We start from the raw sequence: 19,543 nt of genomic DNA, 5'->3' as shown, positions 1-19,543 counted from the left end.
GTTAGAGTCCGGGAAAATGTCCAAATCAAGGCATCATCAAAGTGATGCTTTTTTCTTGAAGACCAGCTGTAGGAATCTTGGCTTTTCTGCTGTGTGACAAGGCATATAGCAATGTCTCCTGGTCTCTCCCTTCTCTTCCCCCTTCATTGATTTCAGTTTCTTGCTTCCATGGCTTTCTTTCTCTTTGTCTTGCTTCTGTTTATAAAGGATTCCAGTAATAGGATTAGGACCCATCCTGAATGAGGTAGGTCACACCTTAACTGAAGTAGTGATTTAAGCAAATTACCACAAAGTGATTCAGTTTAAATAATGGGAATTTTTTTGCTTATAGTTAGAGTCTGGGAAAATGTCCAAATCAAGGCATCAGCAAGGTGATGCTTTTTTTCCTGAAGACTAGCTGCAGGGATCCTTGGCTCTTCTGCTGTGTGACAAGGTACATAGCATCTCCTGGTCTCTCCCTTCTCTTTCCCCTTCATCGATTTCAGCTTCTTGCTTCCATGGCTTTCTTTCTCTTTGTCTTGCTTCTGTTTATAAAGGATTCCAGTAATAGGATTAAGACCCATCATGAATTAGGTAGGTCATACCTTAAAACCGAAGTAGCCTCATCAAAAGGACTGACTTACAATGGTTCACATGAACATGGATGAATTTACTTTAAGAATTTTTCTGGGGTACATAAAACTCCAAACCACCACAATATTGAAGTCCTTGATACACAAAAGATTTTACTTTTGATAAAACCCATTTATATATATATTTTTTTCTTTTGTTGATTGTGCTTTTGAGGTAAATACTAAAAAAACTTTCCCTAACATAAGGTCCTGGCGATGCTTCCCTGTTTTCCTCTAGAAACAGTTTTATAGTTTAGGTTATATATAGGTCTTTCATCCCTTTTGAATTAATTTTTGTATATGGTATGAGGTAGGGAATCCATCTTCTTTCTTTTGCTTATGGACATCCAGTTTTCCCAGCACCATTTGCTAAAAAGACTTTTCCTTCCCTATTGATTGGACTTGGCACCTTTGTTAAAAATCAGCTGGCCATTGATGTTGATGGATGTAAGATGACCAAATACCTGAAAGTAACTTGTTTCTCTCCCTGCTGCTAGGATACAAAGAAAAGAATTGTATGTAAATCAGAAGGTAATGAAATGCAACCCTCCCTTTGTGCCAAATTCTGCTTTTGGTGGTCAAGAATATCCTGTTGAAGCAATGAGGTATGAAAACCAGCTTCAACTGGTTGGATGAACCTGCACAGAAGAAGCCCCTTGCTGTCCTTACTTCATCTTGCTTAATTAACATAGTAAATTTTCCACCCAGGGGTGGAGTTATCTGCCCCTTTCTCGATCATGCAATGTGTGTGCAAGTGTGATTTCCTAAACATACTAATCATACAAATATATAACCATTTTTGTGTGTTCATCCATATGCTTAAAAACTAATGTATAATCAAAGCAAATGCTAAGTAGTAACTTGGGTATTTAAGCAAGAGGAAACTGCAGCACAGGGAGTCGGGTCTGAGTCACTTTAGACTGGCCTTGGTTCCTTATGTCTGCAGATGTAATAAATGTGAGTTTGCCTAACTCTCATGTTAAAGTTTTCTTCTCTGGTGGCCATCTCTGGTTATCCATAAAGGCCCTGCCTTGAGGCATAACAATGTGAGGGTTTATTTCTGAATTCTCTTTGATTCCATTGGTCTATATGTCTGTCCTTGTGCCAGTGCCATGCTGTTTTGATTATTGTAGCTTTGTGATAAGTTTTAAGGTTGGGAAATGTGAATTCTACATCTTCATTCTTTTTTCCAAGGTGGTTTTACATATTCAGAGTCCCTTCTTTTTCTATATATTATGATGATTAGCTTTTCTCTTTTTGCAAAGAAGGGGGTTGGAATTTTGGTTAGCATTAGCATTGCATTGCATCTATGAATTGTTTTGGGTAAAATTGACATCTTATCAGTATTTAATGTTGCAGTTCATGAACACAGAATGTCCTTCCATTTATTTAGGTCTTCCTTGATTTTTTTTTATTTTTAATTTTTTTAAGCAATATTTTGTAGTAAATCCTTCACCTCCCTGGTTAAATTTATTCCTAAATACTTGATTCTTTTTGTTGCTATTGTAAATGGAATTGTTTTCTTGATTTCCTCCAGATTGTTCATTTATTAGTATATAGAAACACTACTGATTTTTGCATGTTGATCTTATACCCCTTTTTGCTTATGCATAATTTTTTAACTCTAGTAGCTTTGTTGTGATTTTTTTTCAGGATTTTCTTTGTATCAGATGATATCATCTGCAAATAAAAGTTTTGTTTCTTCCTTTCCATTTGGAGAAGAATTTTTTCTTGCCTAATTTTTTTGGTTAGAACATCCAGTACAATATTAAGTAATAGTGGTGACACTTGGCATCCTTGTCTTGTTCCTGATCTTAGAAGGAAAGCTTTCAGTCTTTCACCATTCATTGTGTAGTTAGATTCAGTTTACTAGTATTTTGTTGATGATTTTTGCATCTATATTCATAAGATTGGTCTGTAATTTCTTGTTCTTGTGGTATCTTTATCCGGCTTTGTGATAGGGTGATGTTGTCCTCATAGAATGAGTTAGGGGGTGTTCTTTCCTCTTCACTTTTTTGGAAGACTTTGAGCAGGATTGGTGTACATTATTCTTAGAATGTTTGGTTAAATTCATCAGGGACACTGTCTAGCTGTAGGCCTTTCTTCATTAGCAGATTTTTTTTTTTATTACTGATTCAGTCTTTTTTTCTTGTTACTGGTCTGTTAAGCTCTTCTATTTCTTCTTGAGTCATGAGTTTGTGCATTTCCAGGAATTTTCCCATTTCATCTAATTCTAATTCTTTGGCATACAGTTGTTCATAGAATATTCTTAGAATCCTTTTTATTTCTGTTAGGTCAGTAGTAATGCCTCCCCTTTCAAGACTGACTTTAGTTATTTGTGTCCACTCTGTCTTTGTCATTTCTAGCTAAAAGTTTTCAATTTTATTGATCTTTTCAAAGAACCAACTTTTGGTTTTATTGATCCTATTGTATTTTCATTCTCTATTTATCTCCACTTTTATCTTTGTTATTTCCTTCCTTATACTCAATTTTTATTTATTTTGCTCTAAATCTTCCAGCTGTTTGGTTAGATCTCTTATTTGAGATCTTTCTTTTTTATCAATATGAACATTATATTTTTAATTTTTCTTCATTTTTAAAAATTTCTTTTTCTCAGAATTAATAATCTCAATTGTCCTTTCTCCAAGTTTGGTATTTTTTTCCTGCTCAAATCTGTTGCTGAACCCCTTTTGTGAATTTTTCATTTCAGTTATTGTCCTTTTCAACTGAATAATTTCTATTGGTTCCTTTTATAATTTTTATTTCTTTATTGGTATTTTCTGTCTGATGAGAATTCATTCTCATGGATTCCTTTAGTCCTTTGTCCATGGTTTCCATGAGCATATGTAAATGGTTGACTTAAAGTCTTCATCTATAAATTCAGTGTCTGGGGTTCCTCTTGTACAGTTTATGTTGATTGTGTTTTCCTGGGTATGGACTATACTTCCTTATTTGTTTGTATGCATCATGGTTTTTATTGAAATCTGGACATTTTAAATTATAATATAGCCACTCTAGAAATCAGATTCTCCCTCTTCCCCAGGGTTTGTTGTTGCTATTTATTGTAGTTGTCATTTGTTTGTTTAGTGGCTTTTCTGGAGTAACTTTTTTTTTTTTAGTCTTTATTTTTTTAATGTTACATTAAAAAAAATAAGGTCCTCATATACCCCCCACCCTCCTCACCCCACTCCTCCCATAACAACTGGACTAACTTTTGTAAAGTCTGTATTCTTATGTACTGCCACTAAAGTCTGTTCTCTGAGCTTAATGGTTATCTAGTGACTGGACTGAGATTTCCTTAAATGTCTGAAACAAAAAATGAAAACCTCTCAGTCTTTGCACATGGGCTCTGTGTGTTGGACGTCACCTCAAAAGGCAGCCAGGCAGTTTACAACTTTGCCTTAGCCTTGTACAGAGCCTGAAGGTCAGCCAGAGGTTACACATCTTATGGCATTCTTGGGTCTTTCCTAGGGCATTTGCCCAGCCTGGGCAAGTATGTGACCTCTTACATTCCCAAAAATATGTCAGAGCTTTTCAAAGCCCTTATTCCCCCAAATTTTTCATTTCCCAGCTTTTCTTCCCTGTCTTTTTTGATTAGTCTATTGTTTGCCTCGCTGTTATCCATTGCCCTAAGCAGCAGGGGCTAATACATTTGCCTTTGAATGTTTTAAACAAACACCCCTGACCTTCCTCCTAGTAGCCTCTTCAGCACTGGGAGAATTACAAGTTAGATGAGATAAAAGCAAGCCCTTTGAACCCTGTTCCTCCAGGGAGCCCCCAAAAAAGTAAAAATAAATCACAATTCTGTACTAGGAATGCAAACTGTTATTTCAAGGACACTGCTAAGCTGGGGAGTGGAAGGATGGGACCAAGGTAATTTATAGTGCCACATAGCTCTTTTACCAAGATTCAAACTGCTCCTTTTTTCTTGGATAAGCATTTCCTTGGTTGTTGAAAGCTTTTGGTTAGTTTTTTAAAAAAGATTTATTTTTTATTTATTTCTCCTCCCCATGTTTCCCCCATTTCCCCCTTCCCCCCATTTCCCCTATTCCCCCTATTCCTGCTATTCCTCCTGTTGTCTGCTCTGTGTCCATTCTCTGTGTGTTCTTCTGTGTCTGCTTGTCTTCTCAGTAGGCGGCTCTGGGAACCAATCCTGGGACCTTCCAGAGTGGGAGAGAGGCAATTACTCTCTTGTACCGCCTCATCTTTCCGGTTCTGCTACATCTTTTATTTTCTCTCCTCTGTGTCTCTTGTTGCATCATCTTGCTGTGCCAGCTCAGCTGGCACTCCTGCACGGGGCTGCTTTTTCCTGTGCTAGGCAGCATTCCCATCCAGGGCAGCTCTCCTATGTGGGGCCGCCGCATTCCTGCTTGAGCCAGAACTCCCGTGTGGGCCAGCTCCCCTCACCGGGAGGCCCTGGGCATCAAACCCTGGACCTCCTATACGGTAGATGGGAGCCCAATTGGTTGAACCACACCCATTTTCATGGTTAGTTTTTAGAATTCCAAAAGGTGTTTCTGACAGTTTTTGCCAGTTTATCCATTGCTTTTGTGGAGGGATGAACATTGGAGTTCCTTGCTGCCATTTTGACTGACATCCCAATTTTTTAATAGAATTTTATTGAAGTGTATAGTTCATATGTGAACATACACAAACAATAATGTATAGTAAAATTTGTGAATTTACAAAACAAACATGCCAGCTGGGTAGGCTGATAGCCTTGTAAAAAATCACTTGACCTTAGATGTGAGGGTCTATAGCTGAGTTCTTGATATGATTCCATTAGTCAATCTATTATTATGCCAGTACCATGCTATGTTTACCACTGTAGCTAAGTAATATGCTTTAAAGTCAGGAAGTCCTCCAACTTTGTTCTTCTTTTTAAAGACATTTTTGGCTATTTGGGGCCCCTTACCCTTCCAAATAGATTTGATAATTGACTTTCATTTCTGCAAAAAAAAAAAAAAAAGCTGTTGTGATTTTCATTGGGATTGCATTGAATCTATAAATCAGTTTGGGTAGAATTGATCTTAACACAATTTAGTCTTCCAATCCATGAACACAGAATAACCTTCTATTTATTTAGGTCTTTTTTGGTTTCTTTTAGTAATATTTTGTAGTTTATTGAATATAGGTCCTTTATGTCCTTGGTTAAGTTTATTCCTAAATATTTGCTTCTTTTCATCACCATTATAAATGGAATTTTTTTTCTGACTTCCTCCTCAGATTGCTCATCATTGATGTATAGATCCGACTGATTTTTGAGTATTAATCTCGTATCACAGCACTTTGCTGAACTTGTTCTAGTAGCTCTGTTATGAATTTTTCAAGATTTTCTAGATAGAGGATGTATCAGTAAATAACAAAGTTTTACTTCTTCCTTTCTTATTTGGGTACCTTTTATTTCTTTAGCCTAATTGCTGTAGTTTCTAGCATAATACTGAGTAACAGTAGTGACAGTGGGCACCCTTGTCTTGTTCCCAATCACAGCAGGAAAGCGCTCAAGTCTTTCACTGTTGAATACCATGCTAGCTGTGGGTTTTTCATATATGCACTTTACCATGTTGAGAAGGCTTCCTTCTATTTCTGTCTTTTGGAATGTTTTTTATCAAGAAAGGATGCTGGATTTTGTCATATACCTTTTTGTGTCAATTGAGAGTACCACTTGATTTTCCTTCTTCAATTTATTAATGTGGTTTACTACACTAATTGATTTTCTTGTTTTGAACCACACTTACATACTGGGATAAAATCCATTTGATTGTGATGTATAATTCTTTTAATGTGATTTTGGATTTGGTGTGCAAGTATTTTGTTGAGGACTTTTGCATTGATATTTGAGAAATTGTTCTGTAATTTTTTTCATTTAAAAAATTTATTGAAGTATATCATTCATACATGAACATACATAAACAATAAATCCATAGTAAAAAGTTGTGACCTTACAAAACAAACATGCATAATAACATCATACAGTGCTCCCATACTGTAATTTTTTTTTCATGGTATGTTTATCTGGTTTTGGTATTAGGGTGATGTTGACTTGATAGAATGAGTTTGATAGCATTCCTTCCTGTTGAATTTTTGGAAGAGCTTAAACAAGATTGATATTAGATCATCTTTGAATGATTGGTGTAATTCACCTATGAAGCCATTGAGTCCTTGCCTTTTCATTTTTGAGAGGTTTTTGGTGACTGTTTCAATCTCTTTACTTGTAATTGGTTTGTTCAGGTTTTCTAATTCTGCTAGGGTCAGAGTAGGTCATTCATGGGTTTCTAGCAATTGTACATTTTGTCTGTGTTGTCTAGGTTGTTAGTTTATAATTGTTCATAGTATCATCATATGATCCCTCTTATTTCTGCAGGGTTATTGGTAATGTTCCCCCTCTCATTTCAGATTTTATTTATTTGCATCTTCTGTTTTTTAATTTGCCAGGCTGGCTAAGGGTCTGTTGATTTTGTTGATCTTGAACAACCAACTTTTGGTTTTGTTGATTGTATTTTTTTTTTGTTTTATTTTTAGCAAATCAGTTATATTGATACTTACTAATAAAGCAAAAATCCATCCAAAGTGTACAGTAAGTGATATTTGGTATAATCACATAGTTGTGTATTCATCACTTCTATCATTTTTTATTATTGGAATAATTTTCATTATTCCAGTATAATAATAAACAAAAACCAGACAAACAAAAAACCCATCACCTCTCAATCTCATTGTGCTTCCCCTGCCATACATAGCTGCTATTCTTTTTCCATCTCTAATGGGTTTTTCTTGTTTTCAATTTTTTTAATTTCTGTTCTGATCTTTATTATTACTTTCCTTCAGCTTGGTTTGGAATTAGTTTAATGTTCCTTTTCTAGTTCCTCCAGGTGTTCAGTTAGGTCTTTGATTTTCACTCTTTCTTTTTTAATCTTAGTGTTGAGGGCTATAAAGTTCACTGTCAGCACTGCCTTTGCTACACTGTTTGGTTTTGGTATGTTGTGCTCTCATTTTCATTCGTCTCAAGATATTTACTTATTTCTCTTGCAGTTTCCTCTTTGACCCACTGATTATTTAAGAGTATTTTGTTTAATCTCCATATATTTTGTGAGTTTTCCCTTTTTCTGCCTATTGTTGATCTCCTGCTTCATTCCATTATGATCAGAGAAAATGTTTTGTATAATTTCAGTGTTTTTCAATTTATTGAATGCTTGTCTTGTGACCTAATATATGGTGTGTCCTGGAAAAGGATGCATACGCACTTGAAAAGAATGTACATCCTGCTTTTGGGGTGTAATGCACTATCAATGTCTGTTAGATCTAGTTCATTTATCATATTTTTCAAGCTTCTGTTTCCCTCTTTATTCTCTGTCCAGATGTTCTATGCAATGCTGAAAGTGATGTATTGAAGTCTGCAACAATTATTGTAAGGATGGCTGTTTCTCCCTTCAGTTTTGCCTGTGTGTGCCTCATGTATCTTGGGGTGCTCAGGTTAGGCACATAAATAATTATTATAATTACTTCTTCTTGGTGACTTGTCCCTTTTACTAATATATAATGACCACCTTCATCTCTTATAATAGTTTAGTATTTAAAATCTATTTTGTCTGATATTAACATCACTAGTCCGTATCTTTTTTGGTTACTGTTTGCATAGAATATCTTTTTCCAGCCCTTCACTTTCAACCTGACTGTGATATAGATGGCTCATATTTTTAAAATCTATTTTGTCAGTCTATGTCTTTTTTTTTTTAATTCTACCTTTTATTTTCAATGCTTTTCAGGTGACAAATTGACAGTTTTGAAAGACATAAGTATCAAATGTAGATTAGTCCATCTGACAAAAAATACCAAATATTATTTGTAATTTATAATACTAAAATAAAAAATAATTCTAAAATTTTGAATTCTATATAATTTTTTTCACAGTTGAATAAAAACATACATTTCTCAAATGGTATTAGATACATATAAATTTTTTTTAAATTATGCAATATGCTACACAATATAACAATATATTTGGTTCATAGTAATGCAGTCATATAGTATTTGTCCTTTTGTGTCTGGTTTGCTTGGTTCAACATAATATCCTCCAAGTTCATCCATTTTGTCATCTGCTTTACAACTTCATTTCTTCTTAAAGCTGCATAATATTCCATTGTGTGAATAGACAAGTTTATCCATTCATCAGTTGATGGTAACCTGGGTTGTTTCCGACTTTTGGCAATTGTGAATAATGCCACTATAAACATCGGTGTGCAGACTTCTGTTTGTCTCACTACTCTCAGTTCTTCTGGGTATATACCCAGTAGTGGTATTGCAGGGTCATGTGGCAAGTATATATTAAGTTTCTTTAAGAACTGCCAAACAGTCCTCTACAATGGTCAGTCTGTGTCTTTTGATTGGGGAATTCAGTCTGTTAATGTTCAGTGTTATTACTATAAAGGCATTACTTCACCTATTTTATCCTTGGTTTTCTGTTGTCTTGAGGGTAACCCTTTAAGTTACCCTTACTAATAATCATCATTTCTGCACTCTTCTCCAAGTCTCTTGGCCTTATTTTTTCTTTTCAGCCTGTAATACTCCCTTTAGTATTTCTTGTAATTCAGGTCTTTTGGTAACACACTCTCAGTTTTTCTTGTCTCTGAAGACTTTAATCTCACCCTAATTTTTGAAGGACAGTGTTGTTGGGTAAAGAATTCTTGGCTGGCAGTTTTTCTCTTTCAGTACCTTAAATACATCATACCACTCTCTTCTCACCTCCATGGTTTCTGATGAGAGATTGGCACTTATTCTTATTGAGCTTCCCTTGTATATGATGCAGTTTTTTCCTTGCTGCTTTCAGAATCCTCTCTTTATCTGTGGTATTTATTATTCTGAATAGTAGGTATCTCAGTAGGTTTGGGGTACGTTGTCCTCCTTGGATATTGATATTTGTGTCTTGCATAGAGATTGGAAAGTTTTCAGTCATTATTGCTTCACATATTCTTTCTGCTTCTTTTCCATTCTATTCTACTTCCAGGACATTAATAACATGCATATTTGTGTGTTTTGCATTGTCATTCAATTCCCTGAGACCTGGTTGCATTCTCTCCTATTCTTTTCTCTTTTTTTTCACCTATCTTTTCAAGTTTAGATGCTCAGTCCTCCAATTCACTAATTCTGTCTTCCATCATTTCAAATCTGCTGTTATATGCCTCTAATGTATTTATTTATTTTTTTAGGAGGTCCTGGGGAATTAACCCAGAACCTTGTATGTTGGAAGCAGGCGCTCAGCCACTAAGCTACATCTGCTGCCCACCTCTAATGTATTTTTAATTTCATGCATTGTGTCTTTCATTTCATTTCTGTTATTTTCTTTGCAAGCTTTCATATTGTTCTTTATGCTCACCCAGTGTCTTAATATCCTTTATCTCTTTAGATAAAAGATATTTCTTCAGCTCCCTGAATTGATTTAGGAGATTTGTGTGATTATCATTAATTAGTTGTCTTAAATCCTGTGTCTTGTCAGGATTTTTTGATTTTTCCTTTGTCTGGGCCATCTCTTCCTCTCTTCCTGTTTCTTAATATAGCTTGTAATTTTTTGCTGATGTCTAACATCTGAATGTTGTAAAATATTGGTGATTTTACTCTGACGATCAATTTCTCTCTTGTCTAAGGGTTTTGTTTAATGGCTTTTCTTTGATTTTTGGTTCAACTTATTTTAGGTCTTTAAAATTGCCCAGCTTAAGTTATTAAAGTGCAGATCTGCTCCAAGGGGTCTAGGACATGAGATTTCTAAAAGCTTTTTTTTTCTTTCTGTAGTTTTCTGGTTGGCCAGCACATGTTGTACACCAGTGAATCTTTTCACAGAGGTGTGTCTTTCAACTTTTGCTTGCCCATAATTCTGTTCTGGCCAGAGTCAAGATTCAAAATGGGCTCTGCTGCCCAAATTCACTGAAGAGAGAATTTGCCCTCCACCACACCCTCCCTCCTCCCAGGGAGGAAGACGTCTGTTCCCCTCTCATCCTGCTGCAGTGAGCCACAGGTTTTATCCTAGCTGTTCACCTTGGGGGTGGGGAGTGGGTGCCATTCCTGGCTGTAGGGTTTAATAACTCACAGTTTTTTTTGTTTTGGCTTCTTTGTCTTTATGTCCCTCGCCCTCCTGGAGGATGTACAGCTCTCTCCTGGTCTGCAGATCTCCAAAGCAGCTCCCTCAGACAGCTTTTGCCCTTCCTCCATAATTTTTATGGGAGAGTTGAACTCTGCCTACCTTCCCAGAAGTCCCCCATTTGTTTTTTAATGAAGAAACAGAGGCTCAGCTAGTAAATGTTTGAGAAAGCATTTGACCCCAGATATTTCTAACTTCAAACCATGTGTACTTTTAAAGTCTACATTATACTGCTTCTCCTTTCAGTTCATGCACTTTAGCTCATGTGTTTCCTCCCATTGTTTTGGATATAGTTTTAGCAAACTTGGATACCGTTTCCTTGCTCAGAGCAGTTAATGAAGTGTAAATTACAGGCTAGGGGTTGAGGAATAGTTGTCACAAAAATAGTTGGCAGGACCACTGTAAAAAGCAGAGTATTTTACTCCTTAGCAACTCCTAAACACTATTATAATAGAAGGCAGTCATTGATATTCTTAATCGTTGAATCATAGATTTTTAGACATAAGAGCATTAAGAAGAAGCAAAATCCCATTTCTTATTCTCTAAAAAAACAGGCAGTGTATGATAGAGTTTAGAAAAACTGTCTTAGCCTGGGTTTCCCCCAGTGCATAATCTGAGGCAAGGGTTTAGGTACAGGTATTTTATTTGGTATTGGTGCCAAGAAACAGGAGTGAGAGAGTAGGAAGAGTGAAACACCCTAAGAGGAAAGCCATGAAGTAATGCAGTATTGAAGTTGCCCAGAGGGCAGTGGGTAGCTGAAATCTGGCAGAACCTCCCAAGAAGTCTGCGGAGTACCATCCATAATTGTTCACTTGAGTCTGCTGGCTTCTGTGCCTCCATGGTTGAGGATTGCTTCTGGGCATTGCACTTGCATGGTTGACTGGGCTCTACTGTATTGGATAAGGCTTTGGTGCAGAAAGTAGAAAGATGGGCTGGGCGGCATGTGCTTGCAGTGGAATGCTGTCAAAGCAAGGTGACTCTGAGCTTGCATTGAACTGTCCACCATAGCTGTGATAGAAATCAGAGTTAGCCAAGCAGATGTGACACAGGGCACCGGAGGGTCTGCTAATAAGATTTCCACTCATAATGCTCCAAATAATGTTTTGATACTGAATAGGTAAGCTTAAACTATCTAGAAAAACAGGCATTTTATAGAGCTTGGCATTTCAAAGCTATGACTGACAGATGAGGAATTGCCATATTATATTTTTCTGTATCAGTGATTTTTGTCTTGCTGTAGGAATTGGCGGTGGAATCATCCATCAGCATGAATTGATCCATGGAAGCTCCTTCTGTGCTGCAGAACTTGGTCACCTCGTGGTGTCATTGGATGGACCTGATTGTTCTTGTGGAAGCCATGGGTGTATTGAAGCATATGCCTCTGGAATGGCCTTGCAGAGGGAAGCAAAAAAGCTACACGATGGTTGGTTTCTTTTTCCTAAGGACTTAGATAGCTAAATGGTAGAGAAGTACTTCAAAATAGAAATTCCAAAGAAAGCTGAGCACTGAAGCCAGAACTTTGAAAATCCTTTTACTTCCTAGAGAAAAACCTAGGCTCCCTTGCGCCAATGCTGCACTGTCCTTGGTCCTGACCCACATTAACACTCTTCCTCTTCAAGAATGGAGGTGGGCAGGAGTCTTGGGTTCCAAGAAAGCAGGGATGGTTTTTTCATGTTTGTTTTCTCAGCCCTCAAGCACAGGGTTGGTACTTAATACATGTTTTAATGAAGAAAAAACAAACATGTTAACAGTTTTTGAACCACGAGATATGTTGAATCAAAGCTGTTTCTGGATGTTATGAAACATCAGTTAATCATTATAATATAATGTGCCAAGCACAATGGGAAAAATGGCTAAGGAATATAGATGCATATAAGATGAACACCAGAGTTCCCTCCCTGTCCCCTCCATATTAGGCTGCTATTTTGGGGACTGAGAGTCAGAGGATAAGTAAACTTAACCCCAGCAAGTTTGGATGGATCTCCAGGCATGGGAAACTGGTATTGTACATACAGGGCAAGGCAGAGTATAGTGTAGCAAGAAGTAAGTAGGACCGGCAGGTAATGGAGAAACCATGGAAAAATTTTAGGGGAAGACATGGTCAGATCTGAATCTCAGATTCTTCACTAAATCATAACTTTGGTTTTGGGAGTGGGGGAAATGATTGTTGAAGGGAAGATGGCTTTAAGTCAGGCAGTTCTAGAGGCACTTCCAGTTTTCTGGTTGGATACCTTTTAGTTGTGGTTTTAAGAAGGACAAGTTTAGGCAGAGGATGATGGTTGAGTTGCCAGGTGGAAATGTCTAGAAGTCTGTTGCTCAGGAGAAATGACTGGGCTCGAGACAGGGATGTCAGATCAGCTTTGGGGTGGTAGTTAAACCTATGAATGAAACCGAGGGAGTGAGTTAGAAGATAAAAGGTTAAAGATGGAATCCTGAGAAACATCTACATGCGAGGGGCAGGGAAAGAGATGACAGGAAAATGAGAAAAATGCAACAACACAGAAGCTACGGAAAGAAAGTATTTCAAGGCAGAGGGAGTAGTCAATAGTGTCAAATGTTAAGTAAGAGAAGATCAGAAATATTCTTTGGATTTGGCCATGGAGACATCTGAATCCCTTAAACTTTCTCAACTTTTTCCTTCGTTATCACCCTCATAAGGATCCTGTTTTAGAGCTTTTTCCTTAATTGCTGCTCCTTACCCCCAGCATGGATTTTTAAAACCGTCTCTGTGCTTTATACATAAAAAGAATAAGTTTTGTCCTTGAAGGCAAATGTATGTCTTAAAGAAAGAATTTCCAGTCAAGTAGTGAGAACAGAAGCCTAACTACACTGAACTAGATGGGAAGAAGTCTTCCTACTGGGGTGCTTCCTGCTTACAGTACCAGTTAGGCTTGGCTTCTCCACAGGGCTGCCCCACAGCTCGTTTATGACTGTTCCCCTTCTCACCTCTGCTCAAACAGAAGACCTGCTCTTGGTGGAAGGGATGTCAGTGCCAAAGGAGGAAGCTGTGAGTGCGCTGCATCTCATCCAAGCTGCAAAACTTGGCAATGCCAAGGCCCAGAGTATCTTACGAACAGGTATGTGGCTCTGGGCAGTTCTGGCACAGGGGTGTGCTTCACAAATCCCAGGGTTCCTGCCAGGCCAGCAAACCCCCTACTTCCTTAGGACCAACGCACTAGTATATCTGATCAGACATTTTTCCTACGTACTGATAAAGGGAATTACATTCAATGTATTTGGCAGTATCATCTTTTTAAACAGGTTTTTTGTTTTGTTTTATAACTATGAAAATATTACTTGTTCATTTTATAGGAAATTTAGAGAATTATAGCAGCATAGTAAAGTATCACTCAGTATTTTACCATTCAAAGATATCCACTGTTAACGTTTTCCTTCCAGTCTTCATTTATGTAGTTGAAATCTTACATTAATAATATAGTGTGTGTATATATATATATATACACACACACACACACACACATACAGTTTTATACCCTGCTGTTGCTTCATAGTATAACATGATAGTTTTTTCGTATTAAGAATAAATCAGGAAGCAGCTGTGGCTCAAGCAGTTGAGCTCCCATTTACCATATGGAGGACCTGGATTGAATCCCCATGACCTCCTGGCCCAAAAAAAAAAGGCGGAGGGGGGCAGGAATCCCAGAACTGCGCATCGAGGTGCGCAGGCCCCTGTGCAGCAAAGTGACGCACCAAAAGAGACAATGAAACAACCACATAGGAAAAAAATCATAAACAGCTTTCCCATTCCATAGTGTTGATAATGTACTTAACCACTTACTGGCTGCTGTCTCTTACATTTTCCTCTTTGGTGTTTTTTATTTGACTCTCCCTGAAACTTATTCTAATTTTTATTTTCCTGTAGCTGGAACAGCTTTGGGTCTTGGGGTTGTGAACATCCTCCACACTATGAATCCTTCCCTTGTGATCCTCTCTGGAGTCCTGGCCAGTCACTATATCCACATTGTCAAAGACGTCATCCGCCAGCAAGCCTTGTTCTCAGTTCAGGACGTGGACGTGGTGGTTTCAGATTTGGTTGAACCTGCCCTGCTTGGAGCTGCCAGCATGGTACTTGACTACACAACTCGCAGGATCTACTAGGAGTGGACATAGATAAAACTCCAGAGCTACTTAGTGAAATCAAGTTCTTTTTTTGATGAGCATTTTTTAAAAAGCAAATTTGGAATTTAACTGCAGGTGACTTTGGCGAAAAATGAGCATTTTAATTTTCTGTCTTTTTCCAAAGTCACCTTTCCCAATCACATTTTTGTAGATGCTGCTCTTTCTGACTTTTTCCTAAGAGGGATAAGTTCAGCTCAAACCCTGTAAGTACCAGTCACAATTCTCTGTGCCAAAATGAGCTGCAGTAGTGACAAGAAAGCCTTAGAGATCTCCTTACTGGACGTTCTGCTCAGACCTGCAAGGCTTGCTTGAAATCTGCACTTGATACTGGAGTTTGGATTGATACTCCTTACCCCTCTCAAACCCCAAACTTGGATCAGAAATAGGGATCAGTCAGGGAACAGAGGGACATCTTACCATGAAAGACTTGAGTAGTTTTTTTTTTTTTAATGCTTTGTTGAGGTATTTTTAAAGTATACAATTTGATAAGCTTTGATATATGTATCTGTGAAACAATCATAAGACATTGGAATATCTGACAGTTCCTCCCTCCCGTGCATATATTATTTGTTAAAAGATGTTACTCTAGCAGAACCTGTAGGCGACTCTAGACCAGGGAACTGAATTATGATGTCTTTGGTGACCTTGTCCTTATCTTCTTAGGGATAAGTGAAAACCCATTGGAATTTATAGCCTCTGAAAGGAGATTACCCCAAAAGGATCTTTGCTGCTGGCACGCAGCCATCTCTCCAACAGCTTTTCATACTATGTTGAAAAATCACCTTAGATTGGTTATTGAGATCATGTTTGTATGTCTTATAATTCTAGAGCCCAGATCCATGAATCTGGATTCTGGCTACATAAGATTCTATACTTTCATTAGTATTAAAATACAAAAGCCAAGGGTCTTGCTATCAATTGCAACTGGAAAAAATACTAAGTTACCATTTATTAAGTGCCTACTGTGTGCCAGGCTCTGAACTAGGGTGCTTCATATACTTTATTCTAAATTCTCAAAACCTGTATAGTAGGTGTTTTAATGCCCATTTTATAGAATCTGAAACAAAGGCTTAGTGTGTTTAAGTGCTGTGCTTAACACTATGAGGCTAGCGAGTTATAGAGACAGATGCATCTGTGCTTTTCCTGCTAAGCCACACAAGCTCTTATTTCAAACACACTTTCAAAATGCAAATATATTCTAATATATTCCAGGCTACCAAAAGCTTTAATAATACTTCATTTGCAAATGACTCAATTTACCTTTGACCCTGTCTTGTCAGCTGTGAATTTAATCTCTGCTGTAAAAATTCTGCCACTGCAGTGTTTGGTCTAGAAATGTGACAGGTTTTTGTGGGTACTTTTAGATTATCTAAAAAAGCATATACCTGTATTTCAGATTGTCTTTTTATTATAGGAAAACCTGAAGGTTTCTACATTGTATTGCTTCAGTATTAACATAAAAAATAAACCGAAGGAGTTAATATTGCACTTGAGCTGCCTTCCTTCCGAGTGGGTTAATGTGAAAACCAGATAGGATGGCTGATTCTTAAGAGCTCTACTAACTCTTAAATAATCTCTGGTCCTGACGATTGTGGAAACATTCCACAGTAATTTATCTGCGGTAGGCTGGTCTGTTCAGCCATCACTGTCTGGGATAAGACTGTGCCATGAAGGGGCACCACATTCCTTGGTGAAATCTATAATTGCATTGTTACCAGGTTTCATACTAAATATTTGCAAGGATGGTTCTGAATCTAAAACCACATCTTATTTTATTTTTATGAAATTCATGGAAAGGGTAATATATTCTGATATAAATTATTACATATGGTTAAATAATCACATTTTAATTTATTTAAGTGTATTATTTTAATGTACTGTTCTGAGCAAATTATAAATAAAAAAATAAATGCATTTCTTTGTGGAAATCCTGTTTTGTAGTTTGTTTTGTTCTTAATTCACTAGGTACAAAGCATTTACCTTCTCAGAAGAGATTTATATTGTATATAGCTTTTTGAAGATTACATAACTTTCCTTAAAGTATTTTCTTAACTAAAAAATTCTTTAATAGAAAGCATTAAAAATGCTTTAAAAATTTGACAAATATAGCAAAGTGGCTCTAAGGAAGAGGTTTGAAATTAAATGTTAAACACCCCCTCCCTTTTTATGAAGGAGGAATGTGGGGAATATAGGTGAGTTAGACCTCATCCCAAGTTACTGTTATTCTTCACCTCAAAACTTAAGAAGCTTAAAACAACAGTGGTTTTTAATTTTCTCATGGTTTCTGTGTGCCTGGAATTTGGGGAAGGCTGTTCCTGGCAGTTGTGGCTCACTGAATTTAGATAAAGGGTGGAGCTGGAACAGCATGAGACTAGTACGTGTGGCACTGGCTGGGCCTCTCCCTCTCTCTCTGCATGTTATTTTCAGGGCTTCTCCATGTAGGCTGTGTGTGTGGCAAGTTTGTGCTTCCTCTCAGCATGGTGGCTTCAGGGTGGTATAACTTTTTGTATAGTGGCTCAGGGCTACCAACAAATGTATTCCAGCAAACCACATATATATGATGTAGTCTTGGACATCACATAGCATCACTTTCATTGTTATTTTCCAGCCACCTCCTTTTTTTTTTTCCCAAAGATTTTTAATTTATTTCTCCCTCACCCCCCACCCTGGTCTGCTGTGTCCATTCGTTGTGTGTTCTGTGTCCGCTTGCATTCAATGGCACCAGAGTCTGTATCTCTTTTTGTTGCATCATCTTACTGCATCAGCTCTCCGTGTGTGATGCCACTCCTGGGCAGGCTGCGCTTTTTTCGCACAGGGCAGCTCTCTTGCAGGGGCACACTCCTTGTGCGTGGGGCTCCCCTATGTGGGGGCACCCCTGCGTGGCAGGGCATTCCTTGCACGCATCAGCACTGCGCGTGGGCCAGCTCACCACACAGGTCAGGAGGCCCTGGGTTTGAACCCTGGGCCTCCCATATGGTAGGTGGATGTTCTATCAGTTGAGCCAAATCCACTTCCCATCCCAGCCACCTCTTGATCTTGGGACTGTCAAAGACTTTGCTAGCATCTTAAAACTGCCACATCCACCCTAAAGACCATTTGGTATGGAAATTAAGACAACCCCAGATGATACCACCAAGCTGACACCAAGATGTAAGCTGCCCCATGTAGAGGGCCGTGGGCATTTAGGGGAGGGAATAAAGGAAGGCAGTTGTAGAGGTGGCTTTTGAACTAGTTCTTGAAATGGATTTTGACATGTAGCTGGTAGGAAGGAAGAAGGCATAGCATTAGCAAGGTCCAGAAGGAACAAATGGTCTTAGTTTGCCCCAGGGCTGCCAATGTAATGTACCAGAAATGGCTGGCTTTTTAAATGGGAATTTTATTTAGGGTAGAAGTTTACAGTTCCAAGGTCATGAAATGTCCAAATCATCAGCAGAAATGCTTTCTCACCAAAATCAGCTATTGATCCTGTATGTGGCAAAGCAAGATGGCCACCAAACTCTGCTGAGGTCCCTGCCTTCCCCTCTGGGATCACCATCTATGGAAGGAAGCCTTGCTGTGGGTGACTAGGCATAGGGCTTGTGTCTTTCTGGGCCTCCTTTCTCAGTCTTGGCTGCTCTGCTTTCTTCCTGAGCTCAGCTGTGGGCTCTCAGGCATATGGCTCCTCTCTTCAATCTTAAGCTTCTCCATGGGCCCAGCCTCTTGGGGGCTTCATGCTTAAGCTTTGGCTGCTAGTGATTCTCGAGTCCTCTCACATGGCAGGATAAAAACGCAGCAGCTTCCTTTCTCTGGGTTGCCATTTATATAAGACCCAGCAAGAGGGTGTAGACTCAACCTGAGTCACACTTCACTGACTTAGTCCATCAAGAGCAATCTAATCAAGTGATCTAAAGTGAATCTAGTGCAATCAAAGGGTATCACAAACACAGGAATAGATTATTTTAAGAATATCTTTTAGGATTCAAAAAAATTTCAAACAGTCACATGATCCATAAACAATAGTGAGTGGGTACCTGACTACAAGCATGGGTGGGTAAAATGGGAATGAGAAGAGGCCAGGAAATTTGGGCCAGATCAAGGAATGCCCAACTAGAAAGTTTAGAAAGGGTGTAAGGCAGGAGGAAAAGCAATGAAGGCTCCCCTCCTCTCCAAACAACTAGCTTAATAAATATTGTGGACTTTTCCTCTTGGCAATGGCAAGAGTGGCATCACAGGAGTTTATATCACCCCCTAACTTGGAAAAATACGTGACTTACACGCCAGGTACTAATCCAGGTTTTGAGGGCAGATAATGAATGTGTTAATGCCTGAATGCAGCACATAGTCTAGTGGAGGCACCTGTTTGTGTAGAACAGCATGGTCCAATAGAATGTTCTTTGAAGACAGAAATACTGTATAATCTGCACTGTCCAATTTGGATGCCACCTAACCACATGTGAGTTTTGAGCATGTGAAATATGACTAGGGCCAGGAATGTTTTTTTACATTAAATTAAAATTTTAGTAGCCAAATGTGGCTAGCAGCTAGTGTATGGAAAACAGAGGTCTAGATGGAGTTTATAACAGAAATATGAACTGGTAAGGATGGCAAAGACCCCCATGAGTCCTAAGAGAATCAAGATTGAAGGGGCTAGCCTCACACAAATGCCATCTTGCCTCAGGTT

At 38.1% G+C, this 19,543-nt stretch overlaps 1 protein-coding gene across 7 annotated transcripts in view; it reads left to right on the top strand.

Moving 5' to 3' along the window:
* GNE (glucosamine (UDP-N-acetyl)-2-epimerase/N-acetylmannosamine kinase) overlaps positions 1 to 16,811 on the top strand; it is a 77,208-nt gene extending 60,397 nt beyond the window's left edge. For all 7 annotated transcript variants that reach the window (XM_004457280.5, XM_071216860.1, XM_071216856.1 and 4 more), the window contains 3 exons: positions 11,984 to 12,166; positions 13,704 to 13,820; positions 14,627 to 16,811. In XM_004457280.5, the coding sequence (XP_004457337.2) occupies positions 11,984 to 12,166; positions 13,704 to 13,820; positions 14,627 to 14,862 (536 nt within the window). In that variant the 3' untranslated portion in view covers positions 14,863 to 16,811. The remainder of the gene's footprint in view (positions 1 to 11,983; positions 12,167 to 13,703; positions 13,821 to 14,626) is intronic.
* The last annotated feature ends 2,732 nt before the right edge of the window (positions 16,812 to 19,543 follow it).

This window comes from Dasypus novemcinctus, chromosome 8, assembly GCF_030445035.2.
Source record: "Dasypus novemcinctus isolate mDasNov1 chromosome 8, mDasNov1.1.hap2, whole genome shotgun sequence".
Lineage (NCBI taxonomy): Eukaryota > Metazoa > Chordata > Mammalia > Cingulata > Dasypodidae > Dasypus > Dasypus novemcinctus.
Note: the sequence above shows the minus strand (reverse complement) of the source record. Positions and strands in the feature narration are given on the sequence as shown.